The sequence below is a fragment of the Monodelphis domestica genome, chromosome 3 (assembly GCF_027887165.1).
Source record: "Monodelphis domestica isolate mMonDom1 chromosome 3, mMonDom1.pri, whole genome shotgun sequence".
Classification (NCBI taxonomy): Eukaryota; Metazoa; Chordata; class Mammalia; order Didelphimorphia; family Didelphidae; genus Monodelphis; species Monodelphis domestica.
In genome coordinates, this window is record NC_077229.1 from 81304939 (window position 1) to 81323268 (window position 18330).

General features: G+C 42.3%; 1 protein-coding gene across 3 annotated transcripts in view; it reads left to right on the forward strand.

The window, feature by feature from the left end:
- Positions 1-18330, forward strand: part of CPAMD8 (C3 and PZP like alpha-2-macroglobulin domain containing 8) — a 181068-nt gene that overhangs the window by 141339 nt on the left and 21399 nt on the right. For all 3 annotated transcript variants that reach the window (XM_056822282.1, XM_056822280.1, XM_056822283.1), the window contains exons 31-36: positions 919-1005; positions 1190-1326; positions 3087-3242; positions 3666-3728; positions 8122-8354; positions 15289-15376. In XM_056822282.1, coding sequence (XP_056678260.1) covers positions 919-1005; positions 1190-1326; positions 3087-3242; positions 3666-3728; positions 8122-8354; positions 15289-15376 — 764 coding nt within the window. The remainder of the gene's footprint in view (positions 1-918; positions 1006-1189; positions 1327-3086; positions 3243-3665; positions 3729-8121; positions 8355-15288; positions 15377-18330) is intronic.

The following is an 18330-nucleotide window of genomic DNA, read 5'->3' on the forward strand; positions in this document are numbered from 1 at the left end:
AAATGTAGGACAGGTAGCTAACTTTGAAGGGCAGCTAGATGACCCACCAGGCCTGGAGTCCAGAAGACTACTCATCTTCCTGAGTTCAAATCTAGCCTTAGGCACTTAATAACTGTGTGACCCTGGGTAAGTCACTTAACCCTGTTTGTCCCAGTTACCTCATCAATAAAATGAGCTAGAGGAGGAAATAGCAAACCACTCGAGTATTTGACCCCAAATAGAGTCACAAAGAGTTTAACACAACAAAGATGATTAAACAACAACAAAAAATATGAAAAAGCCACCAGTGTTTTGGTGTTCCATGCTAAGCTTTGGGGATACAAGTACAAAATGGAAGGTATCTGTGAGGTGGTGAGATGGCAGAGGCAGACAGCTGGAAGCATGGTCTAGGCCTGGTTAAAGTCCAGCTGAGCAGGCATTCAATTATTCACCTTCTTAGCACAAGAGTTGTAAGCTTGAATGGATTGCCTCACTCTAGGACTGGGGCAGTCTGGTCTGAAGGTGTTGTTCCAAGTGCGGATAAGAAGCAAGGCAGAAAGCCCTGGAGATGGTGAGATGGCTGGATCCTTAGGGAAACCCAGTCTGGTATGTTTTAGTGTAGAGTTAGTGCTCAGTCACTTACTAATCGGAACAGGAGGAGCGTTCCAAAATGAGTAAACTGCCTCACCCACGTACCAGGGAAATGTTTCCGACACTCCAGTCTGCTGGTGTTGCTTCAGATGAGACTAAGCAGTATAGCGGGCAAGATGGACAGCTGAAGAGCCTGTTTGGGGAGACTAATGTTGTAGGGAGGTGTTCTGTTCTGCAATGGTTGGACCAGGTGTCCTTGACCATCCTTGCCAACCCTGCGATTCTACGGCTCTGGTACCCTGGCTACCTTTTATCTACTCCTTTAACATCATTGTTATATAATTCCAGATGGATTCACCCATTGGAGCTTGACAGGAACACTTGTTACTGATGAGGACACATTTATGGGGTTTAATGATGGACTTTCTCAATCAGGTACTAGTATTCCCAGCTGTCTTTTGTGTTTGTCTCCATAGCTGAGACAACAGCGTGCATTTTGGTCATTGATTCTTTATTCTAAACCACCCAGAATCTCTACATTTGTGGGTAGACCATCTGCCAGGAAATTTCTGCTTGGGATGGGATTCCCTCCTCTAGTTAGTGACTCCCTCTCTTTCAGTCATTTCAGCTGAAGTGGAGATGACAGCCTATGCCTTATTGACCTATACGCTCCTGGGAGACGTGGCGTCAGCATTGCCAGTGGTTAAATGGCTGTCCCAGCAGAGGAATGCACTGGGGGGGTTCTCCTCCACCCAGGTGAGTCCATGTTTGGAATGATAAAAATGGCTCCTGTTTGCATAGAGAGTTACAGTTTTCCAACCCTTTCATAAGCATTATCTTGACTATTATATATACCCTGTAGTTTTTTGTGTATGTGTCTTGTCCCTTGTGGATTTTAAAATTAATATACAATAACTAAATATTATATTTTAAAAGTTTTATTAATAATAACTAAATTAAAAAATTACCTAAACCCAGCCCACTTGCAAAAGAAGAGAGAGAGGACATGGCTTACACAGAACTATATGCAAATGTGGTGGAGAGAGGAGATGAATTCTGGGAAATTCTGAAGGACTTCTAGGGGATGAAGTCCAAGGATTCAAGATTCTAATTAATACACCCTCTATAATAGATTCCATGAAGGCAGACAATCTTATTTAAACTTTGAATTTATTTGAGCCTAACCATTCTCTATCCAGGAATAGTTTAATAAATATCTTTTGTTAAATTTTTAAAAAGCACCAAATTGCTAGATCCTCATGGCAGGAAGCATGGAAAGAAACTTGGATTGAGAGTTAGAGGACTGGGGTTTAAAACCAGCTTTACTACTTACCACCAGTGTGAGTTAACCTCTCTGAGACTCCATGTCCTCATCTGTAAAATGAATGGGGTCTTGAATGATGTGAACTCTAAGATCCCTACCATCTCTAAATCTAGAATCCTATCACCAACCTTATAAAGAAAGGAGTATGAATATCATCCCTTTGTTACACCCAGAATCAGAGAATCTCAGAGCTGGAAGGGACCTGAGTTCTAATCCAACCCCTAGCTAAGCAGGAATCCCTTCTAGAATATATATGACATGTTATGATTCCACCTCTACTTAAAGACTTCTAATGATGGGCAGCTCATTACCTCCCCAGAGACTTCTACTTTTGGATGGTTCAAATGGTTTGGAAGTTTGGCCCTATGTCAAGCTGAAATCTGCCTCTCAGCAACATTTTCACTTTGCTCCTAGTTCAGCCCTCTGGGGCCAAGTAAAATAAGTTGAATCTTTCTTCATCCTGACAGTCTTTAAATACTTGAAGACATCCATCATACTCCTCCTACATCTTCTCTTCTCCAGGCTAAACAGCCTCAGCTCTTTCAGTCAGTCATCAAATGACATGGTTTCAAGTATCCTCACTGTGCTGGTCATCCTCTTCCAGATGTGCTCCAGTTGATCAATGTCTGTTCTCATATGTGGTCCTCTCCCTGAATTGAATAGTCCAGATCGAATCTGCCTATGGCAGAGGACTGTGGGTCTCTCCTCCTCCCTGACCCCGGCACCTTGTTCTCACTCTCAGCCCAAGTCCTCCCTGTGATGCCCCTTCCTACTATTATTGAGATGGGAGTCTCCTGGAGCTCCCACGACTCAGTGAGGTTATGGGTCCTGTCCAACACAGGTTGGAGTCTTAGTACATCGCGCTGCTTCAGCTGTTTAAAGCCGGTAACCTGGAGACCACCGTGCCCTGAGCCTGTGGACCTATAGCAGGCTCATGACCCTCTTCTCTTTGAAGGAATAGAGGCAGCTGAGGGAGTTTCTGAGGGACGCAGGGAAATTTCTATCTACTAGTGCAAGTGGAAATAAAATTCTGGAGCGATAAAATAACTCAATTTGTCGTGGCACATTTATTGAGCACCTTCTGTTTCTGTGTTCCTTCCACATAGCCATAATTACTGTAATCGTACCTGGGGAGCTTAAAAGGCTCATGAAGCCCTTTCAATTTACTGTGGACTCGATCTGTATTTCACAGGACACATGTGTGGCCCTGCAGGCCCTGGCCGAATATGCTATCCTGTCTTATATTGGAGGGGTCAACCTCACCATCTCTCTGGCATCCACAAACTTAGACTATCAGGAGACATTCGAACTGAACAAGTCCAACCAGAAGGTCCTGCAGACAGCGGTGGTACGTGTTGGTTCCGTTCACACTGCAGCCATGAGGAAGAAAATGCTGTTCTCGGCTGGTGGGTGTGAATTCCCTGAAGAAGGATTATGGGAACCAGCCCAGGTCCTAGCTCTAAGGAACACGTCTCCTGTGTCGGGGGAAAGCTAAGCTTCATAATGCACAAAACCTTGCGAGCTGTTCTCTCCAAGACCCTTCCCTAGGCGTGGACACACATGACTTATAAATTAAAGATGACATAATTACAGTTGCATCATTCGTCACAGAGGGTGCTGGAGGCTTTTTGATGGGGAATATTGGCACATAGCTGGCCGTGATAAATACAGGCAGGGTCAAATAGGCCCCAAGTCTTTGCCTGGAATGTGTTTTCCTGTGGCTCTGGGAGAGTGAGAATCCTAAGAGTCATGTTTCATCTTCTTTCCACAGATACCTAGTATTCCCACAGGACTCTTTGTTAGCGCTAAAGGAGAAGGCTGTTGCCTGATGCAGGTGAGAAGTCGACGCCTCTCTTTCTCTGGGTTTCTCCTTCTTTCTTTTCCTCTCCTCCCCTTCCCTCTCTGCCTCCTCACGTCCCACTTTTTAGCAGAGCTCTGAATTGCTCGTTTTCCTTGAGAACAACTGATAATTAATCCTCTAGGCTTCATCGTCTCCTGGGGTCCTCTGGGATGATGGCAGCCCCGCCGGTTCAAAGCCAATTAAGTTTTACTTCCATCCAATGTGCATATACTCCCCCCCAAATATATATAAATTATAAAAGTAGACTTTGTCCACAAGGGGGCCGGGGTAGAATGTATGTGGCTCAATGCCAATCTCTCCGCATTCCTAGTGGACATAACTGGGAGATCACTATCGTCGCTCTCAACTAGACCAGCTGATTTCTTATATGCTTTTGTATTCCCCACTGAGTTGAGTGTGAGGCTTTGCATATTGCTAACACTGGGGATTTTAGCAGACTGCAAACTCAATATACATCAACAGGGATGACATGGCAGCCCAAAAAGCTAATAATATCCTAGGCCAAGGACCAAGGGCATCAATTGACCCAGAAATCATATTATAATTTTACTTTGAAATAAACATGTTTACCTGTCTCTTTTTTCTTTGCTTTATGGTTTAAAATAACCTGCATCAATTGAGGCAGCATAGTCATTTGAAATATTCTTAAATTCCAGTCCTTTAATACAGAAGTAGCTAGAATGAAGTTAATTTAGTTTGCAGTATGCAGCCAATACTTTAGAAAAGACACTGAGAACTGGAGAGCTTCCTGAAGAAGGCAACCAAGGCAATGAGAGGTTGAGAAAATCTGCCATTTAACGATAGATTGATGGAACTGGAGGCATTTAATCTAGTGAAGAGAAGATTCCATGGAGATCTGATACTTATCTTCACATTAAAATGAGCTGCTGTCTCTCTGCTTGGTAGCAAAGGACCAAAACCTGCCAGGAGCAACGGGTAAAAAATGGAGAGAGGCAGATGTCAGCTTGATAGAAAGAAAAACATTCAAATAGTTAGAATTACCCCCAAAAGGATTGGGCTGCCTGGGAGGTAATGTGTTGTACCTTAATGGAGTTCTTGACTTTGAGGATGGGTGAATGCATGGATGTGTGGCTGCATGGATAGATGCTGGGTTTATTGTAAATGGGACTCTTGACCAGATGCTCTCTTCTAGTGCCTATGTTCTGGAACACTGGAAAATATTTGTGGAATTTAAGTGTCCTCATGACTGCAGATAAACCTCTTCCCTTCATCATCAGAAAGTGGCCACTTCTGATGAGCCTCTTAAGTCTTTGCAACTTGAACCCCTAGTCACTTGTACATCAGGTGGAAGCAGAGCTTTACTGGCCTTAATTGGCAGAGCCACCACCGTTATAGGGGGAGATGGAGCCCAAGTAATCTTGGGAGTAATCAATCGCTCCTATTTCCATGGCTCTTACAGGTGTTCGTCACCATAACCCTTTGAGGTAGACCGTACAGTGCAGTGAGAGCTGATTTTTCTCTACTGTTTCATGTCTACTCTGTATTCTGAGTCTCCCAGACAACCTTGTGTCATTGAGAATTTTTTCTCTTATTTTACAGTCAAGAATCGTCAGATGTTTGATCTTTAGCTGGAAGGGTCTACAGGCTGTCTTATCTAACTCCTTCTTTTACAGATGAGGAAACTAAATTTCAATATGAGATATTCAATGGAATATCTCATATGTTTTAAGGTCTATCAAGATAATTCTATCTTAAAAAAAAAAAAACTGTGGGCAGAGGAGAATTTCCAGCTGGCAACAAGGCAGCTATATTCACACACACAGTGTTCCCCTGCAGTCCATGGGCTGGATTCTAGTAATGAGGCTTGGCCCCTGTCTTCCAGTCTACCGTTTTAGTCCTTGATTTTTTTTTTAAATCCTCACCTTCCATCTTGGAGTCAATACTGTGTATTGGCTCCAAGGCAGAAGAATGGTAAGGGCTAGGCAATGGGGGTCAAGTGACTTGCCCAGGGTCACACAATTGAGAAGTGTCTGAGGTCAGATTTGAACCTAGGACCTCCCATCTCTAGGCCTGGATTTCAATCCACTGAGCTACCCAGCTGCCCCCAGTCCCTGATTTTTTAATTCGCGATTACTCTCATGTTTGTTTTAGCATAACTTCAACTGGAAAAAAAATGTTATAGGGAGAGGGAGGTGGAAAAGGTGTAATCTGCCTAAAAGTAGTGTCACAGCATGGTAGAAAAAGCACTGAATTTGGAATGCCTTGTTATCTCTGGGCATGCTGGCAAATCACTTCTCCTGTGACTCCATTTCCTCATCCAGCCAGATTGGTTTGTCCATTTCTAGAACATGCCATGGATTTTGCTGTCTCTGTTTAAACTTCTACCATTTCCAGAATTATCTCCTACTCTTTTATAGAAATACTGCTCCAAGCATTTCTGGAACATTCTTGTATTTTCCTGTCTCAGTTTATGCTCTTGTCATTCCAGCAAGTCTAGAATTCTTTCTTCCTCTCCCCTCTTGATCTCTGCAAATCCTGCCCATCTTTTCAGGCCAAGATCAAAGCCTACTTTCTTTCATGGCATTCTCTCTGACCAATGACAACATCAATAATAACTTATAATAATATAATGCTCCAAATTTACAAGTACTTTCATCATAACAACCCTGTGGGGAAAAGAGTATAGGTATTATTGCCGTCATTTAAAAATGAGGGAAAGTGATCTATCCAAGGTCCCATAGCTACTAAGTTCTGAGCCAGGATTAGAAACCTGGTCTCTTTTAGCTCCATGTTCAGCAGTGTGTCTACTCTACCATGGCTCTGAATCATCACCTGTGAAGGCCTCAGTGATCCTACCAGAGTCCTACCTAGCAGTAATCTCCTCTTTGACATTCTTGAGAAGGTGCCAAGAGAATTCCAATGAAACCCAAAGTAAAATGCTCTACTTTTGGACAATTATAATGGAAGTTCCAGGTGGGTTTCACCAATGGGAGAAGAGGGCCATCCTGGCAGAGGAATGTTCTAGAGTAAGAAAGCCTCAAGGGGAGTTGTATATTCCCAGGCAAGGAAGCCTTGGGGCTAAAGCAAGTTCTAGAATGAGCTGTTGGTTGAGGCATAGTTTTGAAGTTCACAAATCAGGATCAGAGTCAGCCAGATTGGGCCCCTCCTGACTTTCTGGACTGCAAAACCATGTCCCCACACTGGGTGCCTTCAATGCAACCCAGGATCCCATTAGGCCCATGTTGTTTACCCCAATTAAAATGTAAACTTTGTGAGGACATTAATAAATACTTTTTTATTCCTTCCTTCTGCACATATATAACTATAAAGTGTAGGGGTCTAAAGCAACTTTGCTGACTTTCTATTTTTAGGGTACTGTCCTACTTCCAAAATGAAATACAAAAGCTGAACTACCCAGAAGAACTTCACCTTGGGTTTGACCACTCTTCTGCCTTGGAACCAATACACAGTGTTGAGTCTAAGCTGGAAAGTAAGGGGAAAAGAAGAAAGGAAGGAGAAAGAGAGAGAAAAAAAGAGAGAAAGGAGGAAGAGAAGAAAGAAAGAAAGAAAGAAAGAAAGAAAGAAAGAAAGAAAGAAAGAAAGAAAGAAAGAAAGAAAGAAAGAAAGAAAGAAAGAAAGAAAGAAAGAAAGAAAGAAAGAAAGAAAGAAAGAAAGAAGGAAGGAAGGAAGGAAGGAAGGAAGGAAGGAAGGAAGGAAGGAAGGAAGGAAGGAAGGAAGGAAGGAAGGAAGGAAGGAAGGAAGGAAGGAAGGAAGGAAGGAAGGAAGGAAGGAAGGAAACCTTAATCTTGGCCTGAAAAGATGGGCAGGTTTATAGAGATCAAGAGAAAAAGGAAAGAAAGAATTCTAGACTTGCTGGAATGATAAGAGCATAAACAGAGACAGGAAAATACAAGAATGTTCCAGAAATGGTGAGCCAGTCTGGTTGGAGCAGTATTTCTATAAAAGAGTAGGAGATAATTCTGGAAAACTAGTCTGCAAACCTCTGCGTCTCTCCTCCAACATTCATTCAACTAAAGAGGCTCAGGAGACTTACCCAGAGAAGAGTAGACTTAGGGGAACATGAAGCCATCTTCAGATATTTGAAGGGTTAATTTGTAGAAAAGATTTGTTTTAAATGACTCCAGAGCAGAGAACTAGAAGAAATGAGAGGAAGTTGTTTGGAGGTAGGAGTTAGAGGTGTCCAGGTTTCATTAATGAATCGTGAGAAATTTTCCAGCAGAGCCTGGATAACTTCTTTCAAAAATGTCTCAGAAAGGAGTTGAACTAGACATTTTCTGAGATGCCATGAATCTATGATTCTGGAGTCACATTGAATATGTAGGCTGTGTAGATTCCATGTGGAACACTTGATTGACTTAATGGTATGTTCTCTTTACTGGTACAGATTGATGTAACCTATAATGTTCCTGACCCAGTGGCCAAGCCTGCTTTCCAGCTCTTTGTGAACCTCAAAGAACCCAAAACTGAGAGGCACCGCTTTCAGCCCCCACTTGGACTGGTCTCTGCAGCGAAACAACTAGAAACCCCTCAGAGGGACTTGCCCCTTGTGGATGATGACGATCCAGCATCAGATCAAGACCACCAGGAGTATAAAGTGATCCTGGAAATATGCACCAGGTAAGGAGTCACCTAAGGCCAAAAGTGGGCATCAAAACCAGGCAGTATGGAGTCAGCAGTGCTCCAAATCAGGCAGTCATAAAAGCCAGCCATCTGAGAGGGATTCTGAATTTCATACATTCATTACCTAACAAGAATCTTTTAACTAATGCACACAGACACCATGCTCATTAACTTTCAGTTATTCCAATGTTCTTGTATTTCTGAATACAAATTAGTTACCAGCAGCAAGCTCGGTCACTTCTGGGAAGTGGAGCAGAAGGAAGTAGACAAAAGAGTGGCTTCCAAGAGTAATATGCAAAGGAAGGGGAATGAAGAGTTGGATGGTGGTCTGATGGAAGAGCTGAGTGGGGTGACACATAGGGAAGCAGGAACAGAGTTTGGAGGGCATCATCGCCTCTCTCCCACAGAATCCTACATCACAGGAACATTCATACTAACATTCCATGGGAATCTAGACCCATCACCCTACCACATATCTTGTGTAAAGCTTTTATCAGTTCCTATTTTGTTGGGATTTACTGAGTCAAGGGGAGCCTTTGCCCAACTTTGATGTAATGTCAGTTTGGGGAGGTGGGGAGGATAAACTCTAGTGAAATGCTAAAGATACAGCATATTAAGATTATAACAGAGAATTGCAAATCTAGTCATCTTATCTAAAAATAAAAAATAAGCTTAGTTTGCCTTACCTTTTTATATTTTATTTTTTCCAATTACATGTAAAAATAATTTGCAACATTCTTTTTTTTTTTAATTTTGAGTTCCAAATTATCTTCTTCCTTCCCTCATTCCCCTCCCCACTCACTGAAAAGGCAAGCAGATTGAGGCATATTTTCATATTAATCCTGTTGTAGAAAAAATACAGTCCAAAAAATCCAAAACATACATATGCACCAAATAAAGTAAACAATAGTATGCCTCAATCTGCATTCAGACTCCATTAATTCTTTCTCTGGAAGTGGACAGCATTTTTCATCAAGAGCCCTTTTGGAATTGTCTTAGATCTTTGTGTTGCTGAGAATAGCTAAGTCATTCACAGTTGATCACTGTACGATATTGCTGTTATTCTGTACAGTGTTCTCCTGGTTCTGCTCACTTCACTCTGCATCAAGTCATGGAAGTCTTCCCAGGTTTTTCTGAAAGTATCCTGCTTGTCATTTCTTATAGCAAGGTAGTATCTATCACAATTATATACCATAACTTGTTCAGCTATTCTCCAACTGATGGACATACCCTCAATTTCGAATAACTTGCCACTACAAAATGAGCTGCTTTAAATCTTTAAGTTCCTATAGATCCTTTTTCTTTTTCCTTTTTCTCTTTGAAGTACAGACCTAGTAATGGTATTATTGGGCCAATGGATATGCCCCATTTTAAAGGACTTTGGAACATTTGTCTTTGGGCATAGTTCCAAATTGTTCTCCAGAATGGTTGGATCAGTTCACAATTCTACCAGCAGTGCATTAGTGTCCCAATTTTCCCATCTCCCCTCCAACATTTGTCATTTTCTTTTTCTAACATAAAAACCAATCTAATAGGTGTAAAGTGTTACCTTCAAGTTGTTTTAGTTTTCATTTCTCCAATCAAGAGAGATTCAGAGGGTTTTTTTTAATATGACTATAGAGAGCTTTGATTTCCTTCTTCTGAAAATTGTCTGTTCGTATCCTTTGACCATTTATCAGCTGTAGAATGACTTGTATTCTTATAAATTTAACTTGATTCTCTATATATTTGAGAAATTATAGCCTTACCTTTTCTAAATGCTTATAAGCCATCCCTTTAATAATATACCTTCTAGAATGTTTCCAGAAATGGACATCAAGCTCACCATTCTGTAGTTTGGAAATTACACAGCCTTCCTTTTTTTTGAAAATCAGGATTTTTGTCAACCCTGAGTCTTGTGATATCTCTCATTTGTCCTAGATATTCTTCTAAAGTTTTCTGATAGTAACCCAGCAATCATGTGTCAGTTTTTTCTATAATCAGGCGTGTTTTTTATGTGGGCCTGGAGACTTAAACTAATTGATAGGAGTTAACTATCCTATTATCCCTCCACTTCCTTCTGATTTCATCTCCCTGATAACTACTTTTGTTCTGCCCTATGAAAGGACCTTGGAACATAGAATGTAGAGTTTGTCTAGTCCTACCAGTTTATTTTATAGATGAAGGATCTGAGAATGAGAAAAGCTAAGTGACTTGTTCAAAAGTAGGGGCTAAAACTTGGAAATCTTGACTCCATCCAGAGTTCTGGCACAATATTAACTTAAAAGTGGTTTATTTGACAGAACAGGCTGAAAAAAGGACATTAACAGACTCATTCATTCATTTTTTTCATTCCATCAAGAAAACCTTATTGACAGTTTCCTGGGCAATAGCTGGGGAAACTCCACATAGACTCTTTCCCCTCTATTTCTTGGCTTAAGCCAAGTTACCTTTAGTTGATTTAATTTTCCCCTGCTCATATGTACCCATAAATTGCTCAAGAGACAGCTAGGTGGCACAGTTGGTAGAATGTTGGCCCTAAAGTCAGGAAGACCTCAATTCAGATCTGGCCTCAGGCACTTACTAGCTATGTGATTCTAGGCAAGTCACTTAACCCTGTTTGCCTCAGTTTCCTCATCTATAAAATGAGCTGGAAAAGGAAATGGCAAACCACTCCCGCATCTTTGCCAAGAAAACCCCAAATTGGATTATGAACAGTCAGATGAGACTAACTGACCCATAAAAAAGAGTTTTACAAGAACAGGAATAGTAAAAACATTTTTTAAAAATGAAATTTTGCAGTAAACATGGATTTGGTTCATTGAATAACCTCAATTTGATTTTTTCTGAGTCCTACTTGTCCAGGCTGGAAGTACAGCAGCCACTCATAGGCCCAATCCCACAACTGATTGTCTTGGGACATGTGAACTGTTCTGTTTCCATCTGGGCCCCTTAGGCAGACTGGTACTCCCTGCTCATCATATTGGTGTCAGACTGGCTTGGCCCATAGATACTCAGAACTCTCAAGCTCAAGTAATTCATCAGTCTCTACCTCCCCCAAAGCAGAGATGACAGGCACCTGCCACCACGCACAGCTCCTGTTTGAGTACAAAAGCTTACCTGGGAGCTTGTATGATCAGGGTGTTGGTTGCCTAGACATCAGTTTGGAATATGGTCATTGGTTCTATGAAGGCGGGTTGCTTTAGCAACAAGGATATTTTCAGTGCTTATGAAATTTCCCCTAGGAACAATTTAGGATCACCTTTCTCTAAAAGACACTAAGAGTAAAAGCAATCATTCAAAAATCATAATATTCTACCTCGATGCCAACCATATGCATCGCATTTACATTTTTAAATTCTTGGTTGATGGAGAGTCCAGAGAACAGACTGTAAAATACAGGAACATACATGAAGATTTCTCCTGATCTCAGTTGAGGTCCTGAGTAATGAAAGTCTTGATTTTAATGATCCTCTCTTCAGGGGAGTTTTCTCTCAGGCTTCTGGGTAAATTCCTTGATGTAAATTAACTAATAATCTTCAACCCAGTCCTTCTCTGAGACTGAAGGGATTATACTGGCTGGGATGGACCCTGAGTCTTAGTTACACTTGCTCTAAGAGATTTTTAAGTGATTCAGGATGATCTACCCAACCAATGACTAAAAGAACCCTCAATTCCTTCCCTGTAGCACTGATGTCTTCTCTAAGATAAGAAATAGGCCAGCCACCTAGCCTACAAGTTAGACTACCCACCTATATGAAGTGGCTGGACACGAGTCAATCTTATGTCTTTTGGTACCTAACTAAGAATGAATTGATTTGGGCTTCCTCCATTGGTGATGTCTTGAAAGACTTGACTCAGCTATGGGCCAAGAGTTTGACTAGCATGAATGTAAATAAATATCTTCTTTTTTTTTTAATTTTTTAAAAAACCCTTACTTTCCATCTTGGAGTCAATACTGTGTATCGGCGCCAAGGCAGAAGAGTGGTAAAGGCTAGGCAATGGGGGTCAAGTGACTTGCCCAGGGTCACACAGCTGGGAAGTGCCTGAGGCCAGATTTGAATGTAGAACTTCCTGTCTCTAGGTCTGACTCTCAATCCACTGAGCTATCCAGCTGCCCCCAAATAAATATCTTCTCTCCCTTTGTTCTTGAACTGATTAGCTATGTGACCTTAGGTTAAGTCCATTCTCTTCTCTGAGCTTTAGGTCCATTACAACTTTGAGATCCTATAATCTATGGTCAGAGTTGCTGAGTTCTAACATTCCATCTTCCATGATACAAGGTCCTTTACAGTTCCAAAATTCTGTCTGTATTCCAAGATCCCTCCCAGTTCTGACATTTTATAGTCTTAAAGAGTCCTCCCAGCTTTCACATTCTCTGTTCTAAGGACCCTCCCAGCTCTGACATTCCATATTCTATATTCTGAGGTCCTTTCCAGACCTAAAAGGCCAATTCAAAGGGTTAGTCAGAGATGGATACAGTTTGAAATAGAAGAAAAAGCATGCTCAATTAAAGAAAATATATGGTTCCCTTTGCTTCCCTCCCCGCCTTCTTCTCACAAACCATCAATCTGCTTGAATTGGGCTTCATCTCAAATCTCTGTCTTCACTCTGGCAATTCCCATGGCAGAAGTTATGGAAATAACCGTGGAAAGGCCTCATTGCTGCAAGGCAGCCACCTGGGTTATAGACCTCTTCAAGGAAGGCAGCAATGCCCCCAGAGACCTCAGCCTCAGCTCTAGGAGAGTGAGGCAAAGAAAAAGCTGCCCTCAGCCCAGCTCCCTGGGACTTTCCTAAGCACTTGTTGAATTTTGTTCTTTGGAAACACTCCTCCAGCGACAAGGACTTGGAAGACAAGCTTTGCCGCCTCTGACTTCTCTGAAAAATGAAGGGGTCGATTCCCCTTCCTACACGGATGCCATGATCATGTAGGTGCGCACGGAGCCAGCTTCCTGCAGACTGAAAGGTGCCAATGAGCAGAGCCAGGCTCGAGGGCCAGTCAGTTCAAGAGCTCCTGGAGAGAACAAGCTTCAGCTCCTGCCAGTTGCCAGAGGGAAAGACTGAGCCTGAGTCAGTGAAGAGAGTGATGTTTTCCAGGCCTCTTCATGGATTCTATCCCGAAACTGCTTATTCTTTCCATTTCTCCCCTGTGTACCTAATTACCTTACACCTTCATTTATAGGCAACAGGGGGAAAGAGCTTGTCAACACTTTAAAGATGCAGCATCGTCCTCAGAAACGCATTGTTCCAGCAAGAAAGAACATTAGGAGAGATTAGAAGTGTTCTAAGATAGAATGGAAAATGGAAAGACTGGAAGGGCCCTTCTTAAAAGCAATGTCGAGGCCAGAAAAGAGCTTAGAACATAGAATGCTAAAGCTGGGGTGCCCCATAAGATAAAGTACCCAGAGGGTTGAAAGCAAAAGAGACCTTAGAACCAGATACCCTGCTAGCATGCAAGTTCCTTGAAAACAGATTGCTTTGTTCTTTGTAACCCCAACATCCAATACAGTGCCTAGACTATGGGAGAATTAAGTATTTGTTAAATTAAATGCCCTCCAACACCTTCATTTTTCAAATTAGAAAACGGAGGCACAGGGAAGAGAACTAATTTGTCTGAAGTCCGCAGGCAGAATCACCATGCAATAAAGATCTTTACAGGCTAGAACACCGAGTTTAATCTAATAATATGAAATTTAATTTTGATAAATTATAAAGATAAAGATCTTTACAGGATAGAACACTGAGTTTACTAAGATGAAATTTAATTTCAATAAATTATAAAGTATTATACTTGGGCTAAAAAAATTAGCTTTACAAGGCATTACATGGTTAGATAGTTGTTCATCTGAAAAAGATCTGGAGCTTGTAGTGGACCATGAACTCAATGTGTCAATAATGGCAACCAGAAGCGCCAAGGTGATCTTGGACTCTATCAAGGGAATCAAACCTTCCTGGAAGAAGAAAGTGGCAATGCCTTCTGTACCCTTCCATGGTCAGGCTTTATCTGGAGTATTGTGTTTGGTTCTGGGTGCCATGATTCAGAAAGGGTATTGGTCAGCTGGAGAATGTCCAGTAAAGGGTAACTGGGACGGCGAAAGGCCTTGAGGCCATGTCAAATGAGAATTAGTTGAACAGACATGGGATATTTAATCTAGAAAGGAGAATACCTGGGTGGGGAAGGGTGGAGTTTTAAGAGATTTCACATGGAAGACAGATTAGACTTGGGTTTTTTAACCCCTCAAAGTATAAGTAGGACCAACAGATAGAAGTTTAAAAGAATCAAAATTAGGTTTTATGTCAGGAAAAATTTCCCAATAATTTGAAATTGTCCAAAAAATGAAATGAAGTTACCTGAGGAGGCAGATCAGAAAGAATGTTTAGCACAGTGCCTGGCACCTGGTAGCCATTATATACATGGTTCTTCCTACCTTTCCCTTCCCCTAGTACTTTGTCCTTCATTGGAGTTCTTTAGGCAGAAGCTAGATGATCATTTATTGGGTATGTCAATAATTAATGGGGATATACATTAAATTAATATTATTAGATCAATTAGTCTAATATACATTAGATTAAGTTGCTGCTGGGGTCCTGTCCAACTCTAGAAATTCTGAGGTTCTGGGACTTCTTCTAAGTCTAGTTCTACCTCCCCAGTCTCTCCTGTCTCCCTCCTGGGAGATCCCCCGATGATCCCCGAAGAGAGAGTTTTCTTCCTTCATCACTTCTCTTCCTGATTTGGATTTCAGTTTGGGAGTTTGATGAAATTGAAATGGACACTTTCAGCAAATCTTTAACGTGGGGATCGACTGGCCTGTCTTCAGGTCACTGTTCCTGCATCGTAGCCCAAGTTTCCATTATCTTGTGAGCATGGTTTGCTTTCTCTGGTTGACTGGAGTTTCTGGTCGCTGTTTGGGGACATCAGATCCTCAATGTATTTTCCCTTTTTCTCCGGAAGGTGGCTTCACTCTGGATCCTCAAACATGGCTGTTCTGGAGGTCCCTCTCTTCTCAGGTTTCAGAGCTGACCTTGAAAGCCTGGAGCAGGTAAGATGCTGAGTCAGTGTTCAAACACCTCGTGAGCCCTCTGGGTGGGTACACAAAGGTAAAAGGTACATGGCGAGGTTCCAGGACATTGGGCAATTAAGGATTGAAAAAAAAAACCCTCAGTTGCCAGGAGCTATTTATTTTCAAGTGGGTTGATAGATATTTTAAATCCAGTTAGTACATTTCAATCACAGAGCCTGGTCCAGGCTCATTACTGTGCACAGCTTACGGTAATTATATGATATACATTTGGAAACACTAAAGAACCAACGTGCTCTCACGGGAGCTGTTTATGGCTTCTTAGGGGTCTGTACCATCTCCAACATCTGGATTGCATTTGAATGGAGGCTCAGTGTCTTGGAATTTTTGCCACCCCCTCCCTTTTTTCCCTTTCTGGGTGAATATCCCAGGCACTGCCCTGGCAGCCAGACATGCCCAAAGTGTGTCGTCCTGCAGAATAATCCTGAGAAACTCCCAAGGGAAAGACACTGGAACTTCAGTTAACCAATGTTAACTGAACCCTTACTCTTTATGTGATGCTGGGTAGGATAAAGGGATGGAAACAAGTATCGTTAAGTTCCTACTATGTGCCACCTTACAAAGATTCTCATTTGAGCCTTAAAGCAACCCTGGTAGGTAGGTGCTGTTATTATCCCCATTTTGCCATTGGGGAAAACTGAGGTGGGAGTACCTGAATTAAGTCTTCCTGACTCTAGCCCCAGGACTCTATTCACCATGCCACCTAGCTGTCACAAAAGTCCCCCTCAAGGGATGTCCATTCGGAATGACTAGTTTTGTGGGAGTACAAAATAAATGACAAGATTAAAATCTCAAGTACAAGATGAGAAGAAAAGGCAGGGCTGGAGAGATTCCTGGAGAGGAGGAGATGGGACTTGTGATTTTGTGAATTCCTGGTTAAGGCACAAGAAGCTGTCAGAGCTTCTGCCTTGTGTTCTTTCACTATCAGTAACAAACAAGAAGTTTACTTCCCCCAGGAACCAGGAAGGGCTGTGGGGGTCGCTGTGCTTGGGATTCAGGGACCCACTCCCCCAGGAAGAGGCCGTTCCATGGCACACACCTTATTCTCTGAACCTAGGAAGATATCTGAAATTCAAATACAGAAAGAGGAGACGAGTTAGGGAGAACATTTCAAAGAGGGAAATAGGGTACACAGAGGCAGGCAGGAAGGAATGTTCATGGATCATTTAGGGAATTGTAATTAGATAGGTTTGGCTATGGAGTGGAGGATTTGGGTAGGAAATAACTAGAAAGCTAATTTGGGGAGATTTTATAGGGCTTTGAATGCCATACTAAATGATCTGAATTTGAGCTTGCAAGTGGTGGATACGAATGAAAAAATGAAGCCCATGTAAACCTCTAACTCAGGTGGAGAGAGCAAAGAAAAAGCTATGTAGAGTGTGAGAAGGAATGTTATTTGCTGACAGTGTAGAAAGTCAAGGAAAGCTTCCTTGAGAAGGTGGCAGTTGAGCTGAGCCTTAAAGATTGGGTAGGAGCTTAACAGCAGGAAGGATATTACAGGCATAGGAAAGAACGTGAGCAAAGGAAGTGAGATCCGCATTGCAGAGGCCACTTCGCCCAGCCTCCTGTGGGGGATCTTCCCGACAAGCGATCACAGAGCCTTTGCCTGAAGATCTTTGGGGATGGAGAGCTCACTCACCATCTTATCTCAAGGCAGCACATTCCTTTGCTGCACAGTTTTCTCATCTTTAAAGTTCTTTTGATAGTAAGCTAAAATCTGCCACCCTTTGATTTGCCCCCATTGCTCCAAGTTCTACCCTCAAGAGCAAGCACAACTCTAGTCTCTCTTCTACATGACAGCAAAGAGACCTAACCTGTTGCCCCTTAAGGTTGTTCTTCACACGGCTCTTATCCTTTCTTGGTGTGACTGCTAGGCTTCTCACCATGCTGGTCCCTCTGGATTCACCGTATCTTCTTCAACCATTTAAAAGGCAGAGCTCCCAGGAGTGGCATAAGCATAAGATCCTCCTTGTACTCCCAAGATTGGGACTTCCTGCTACCAAAGGGTAGGAATTTTACGGCTCAAGATCTAAAAGCATGAGAGCTCTTCTAGCACAAAGAATACACATCCTGATATAGTTCAAGTCCCTGGACCTTGCAGTTGCAGGTCCAAGACCTATAGCCACCTCCAAGCTAATATCCTAGCAAAGAGTCCCCCTTCTCTGGAGCTCCCTCTGCTTCTAGACGGGGTTATTGTTAGATTTGGCCATTGACCAAATGGTCTTTCCTTTTGTGCCAGGGAGCTCCACTAGTCCTGCATGTTAGTTCACTTGGTCTCAGCTTCTACTTCTCCTTCATTTTTTTTCTTCTGGGCATTCTCTGTCTCTGTCTTCTCCTTCTCTTCCTTCTCCCCTCCAGCCCTTCCTTCCTTTCTCTTCTCTCCCCCCCCCTCTTCCCTCCATCTCTTTCCTACTCTTTCTCCCTGTTCCCCCCCTTTCTCTCTCTCACACACTTATACCTTTCTTTTTTTTCTACATCTCCTTCCCTCCCTTCACTCTTCTAATCTCTCTCTGTCACACATGCTCTCTCTCTTACATACACATCTTTTTCTTTTTTCTCTCCTCTCTCACTTACACACACCTTCCTCTTTTTTTCTATATTTCCTTCCCTCCCTTCACTCTTTTAATCTCTCTCTGTCGTTTTCTCTCTGTCTCATATACACAGATTTTTTCTTTTTCTCTCTCCTCTCTCACACATATCTTCTCCTCCTTCCTTCCCTCCCTCCCTCCCCTCCTTTACCTCTCTCACCTCTCTCCTCTCTCTCCCCCACATATCTCCTTCTCTCTCCCCCCTCTCTCCTTCCCTCTCTCTCTTTCTCTCTCTCCTCTCTTTCTCTCTCTCTCTCATCCTCCTTTTCTCTCCCTCCCCCACTTTTTTCACTGTTCTTTTTCACTTTTTCTTTTTGATTGTCTCTG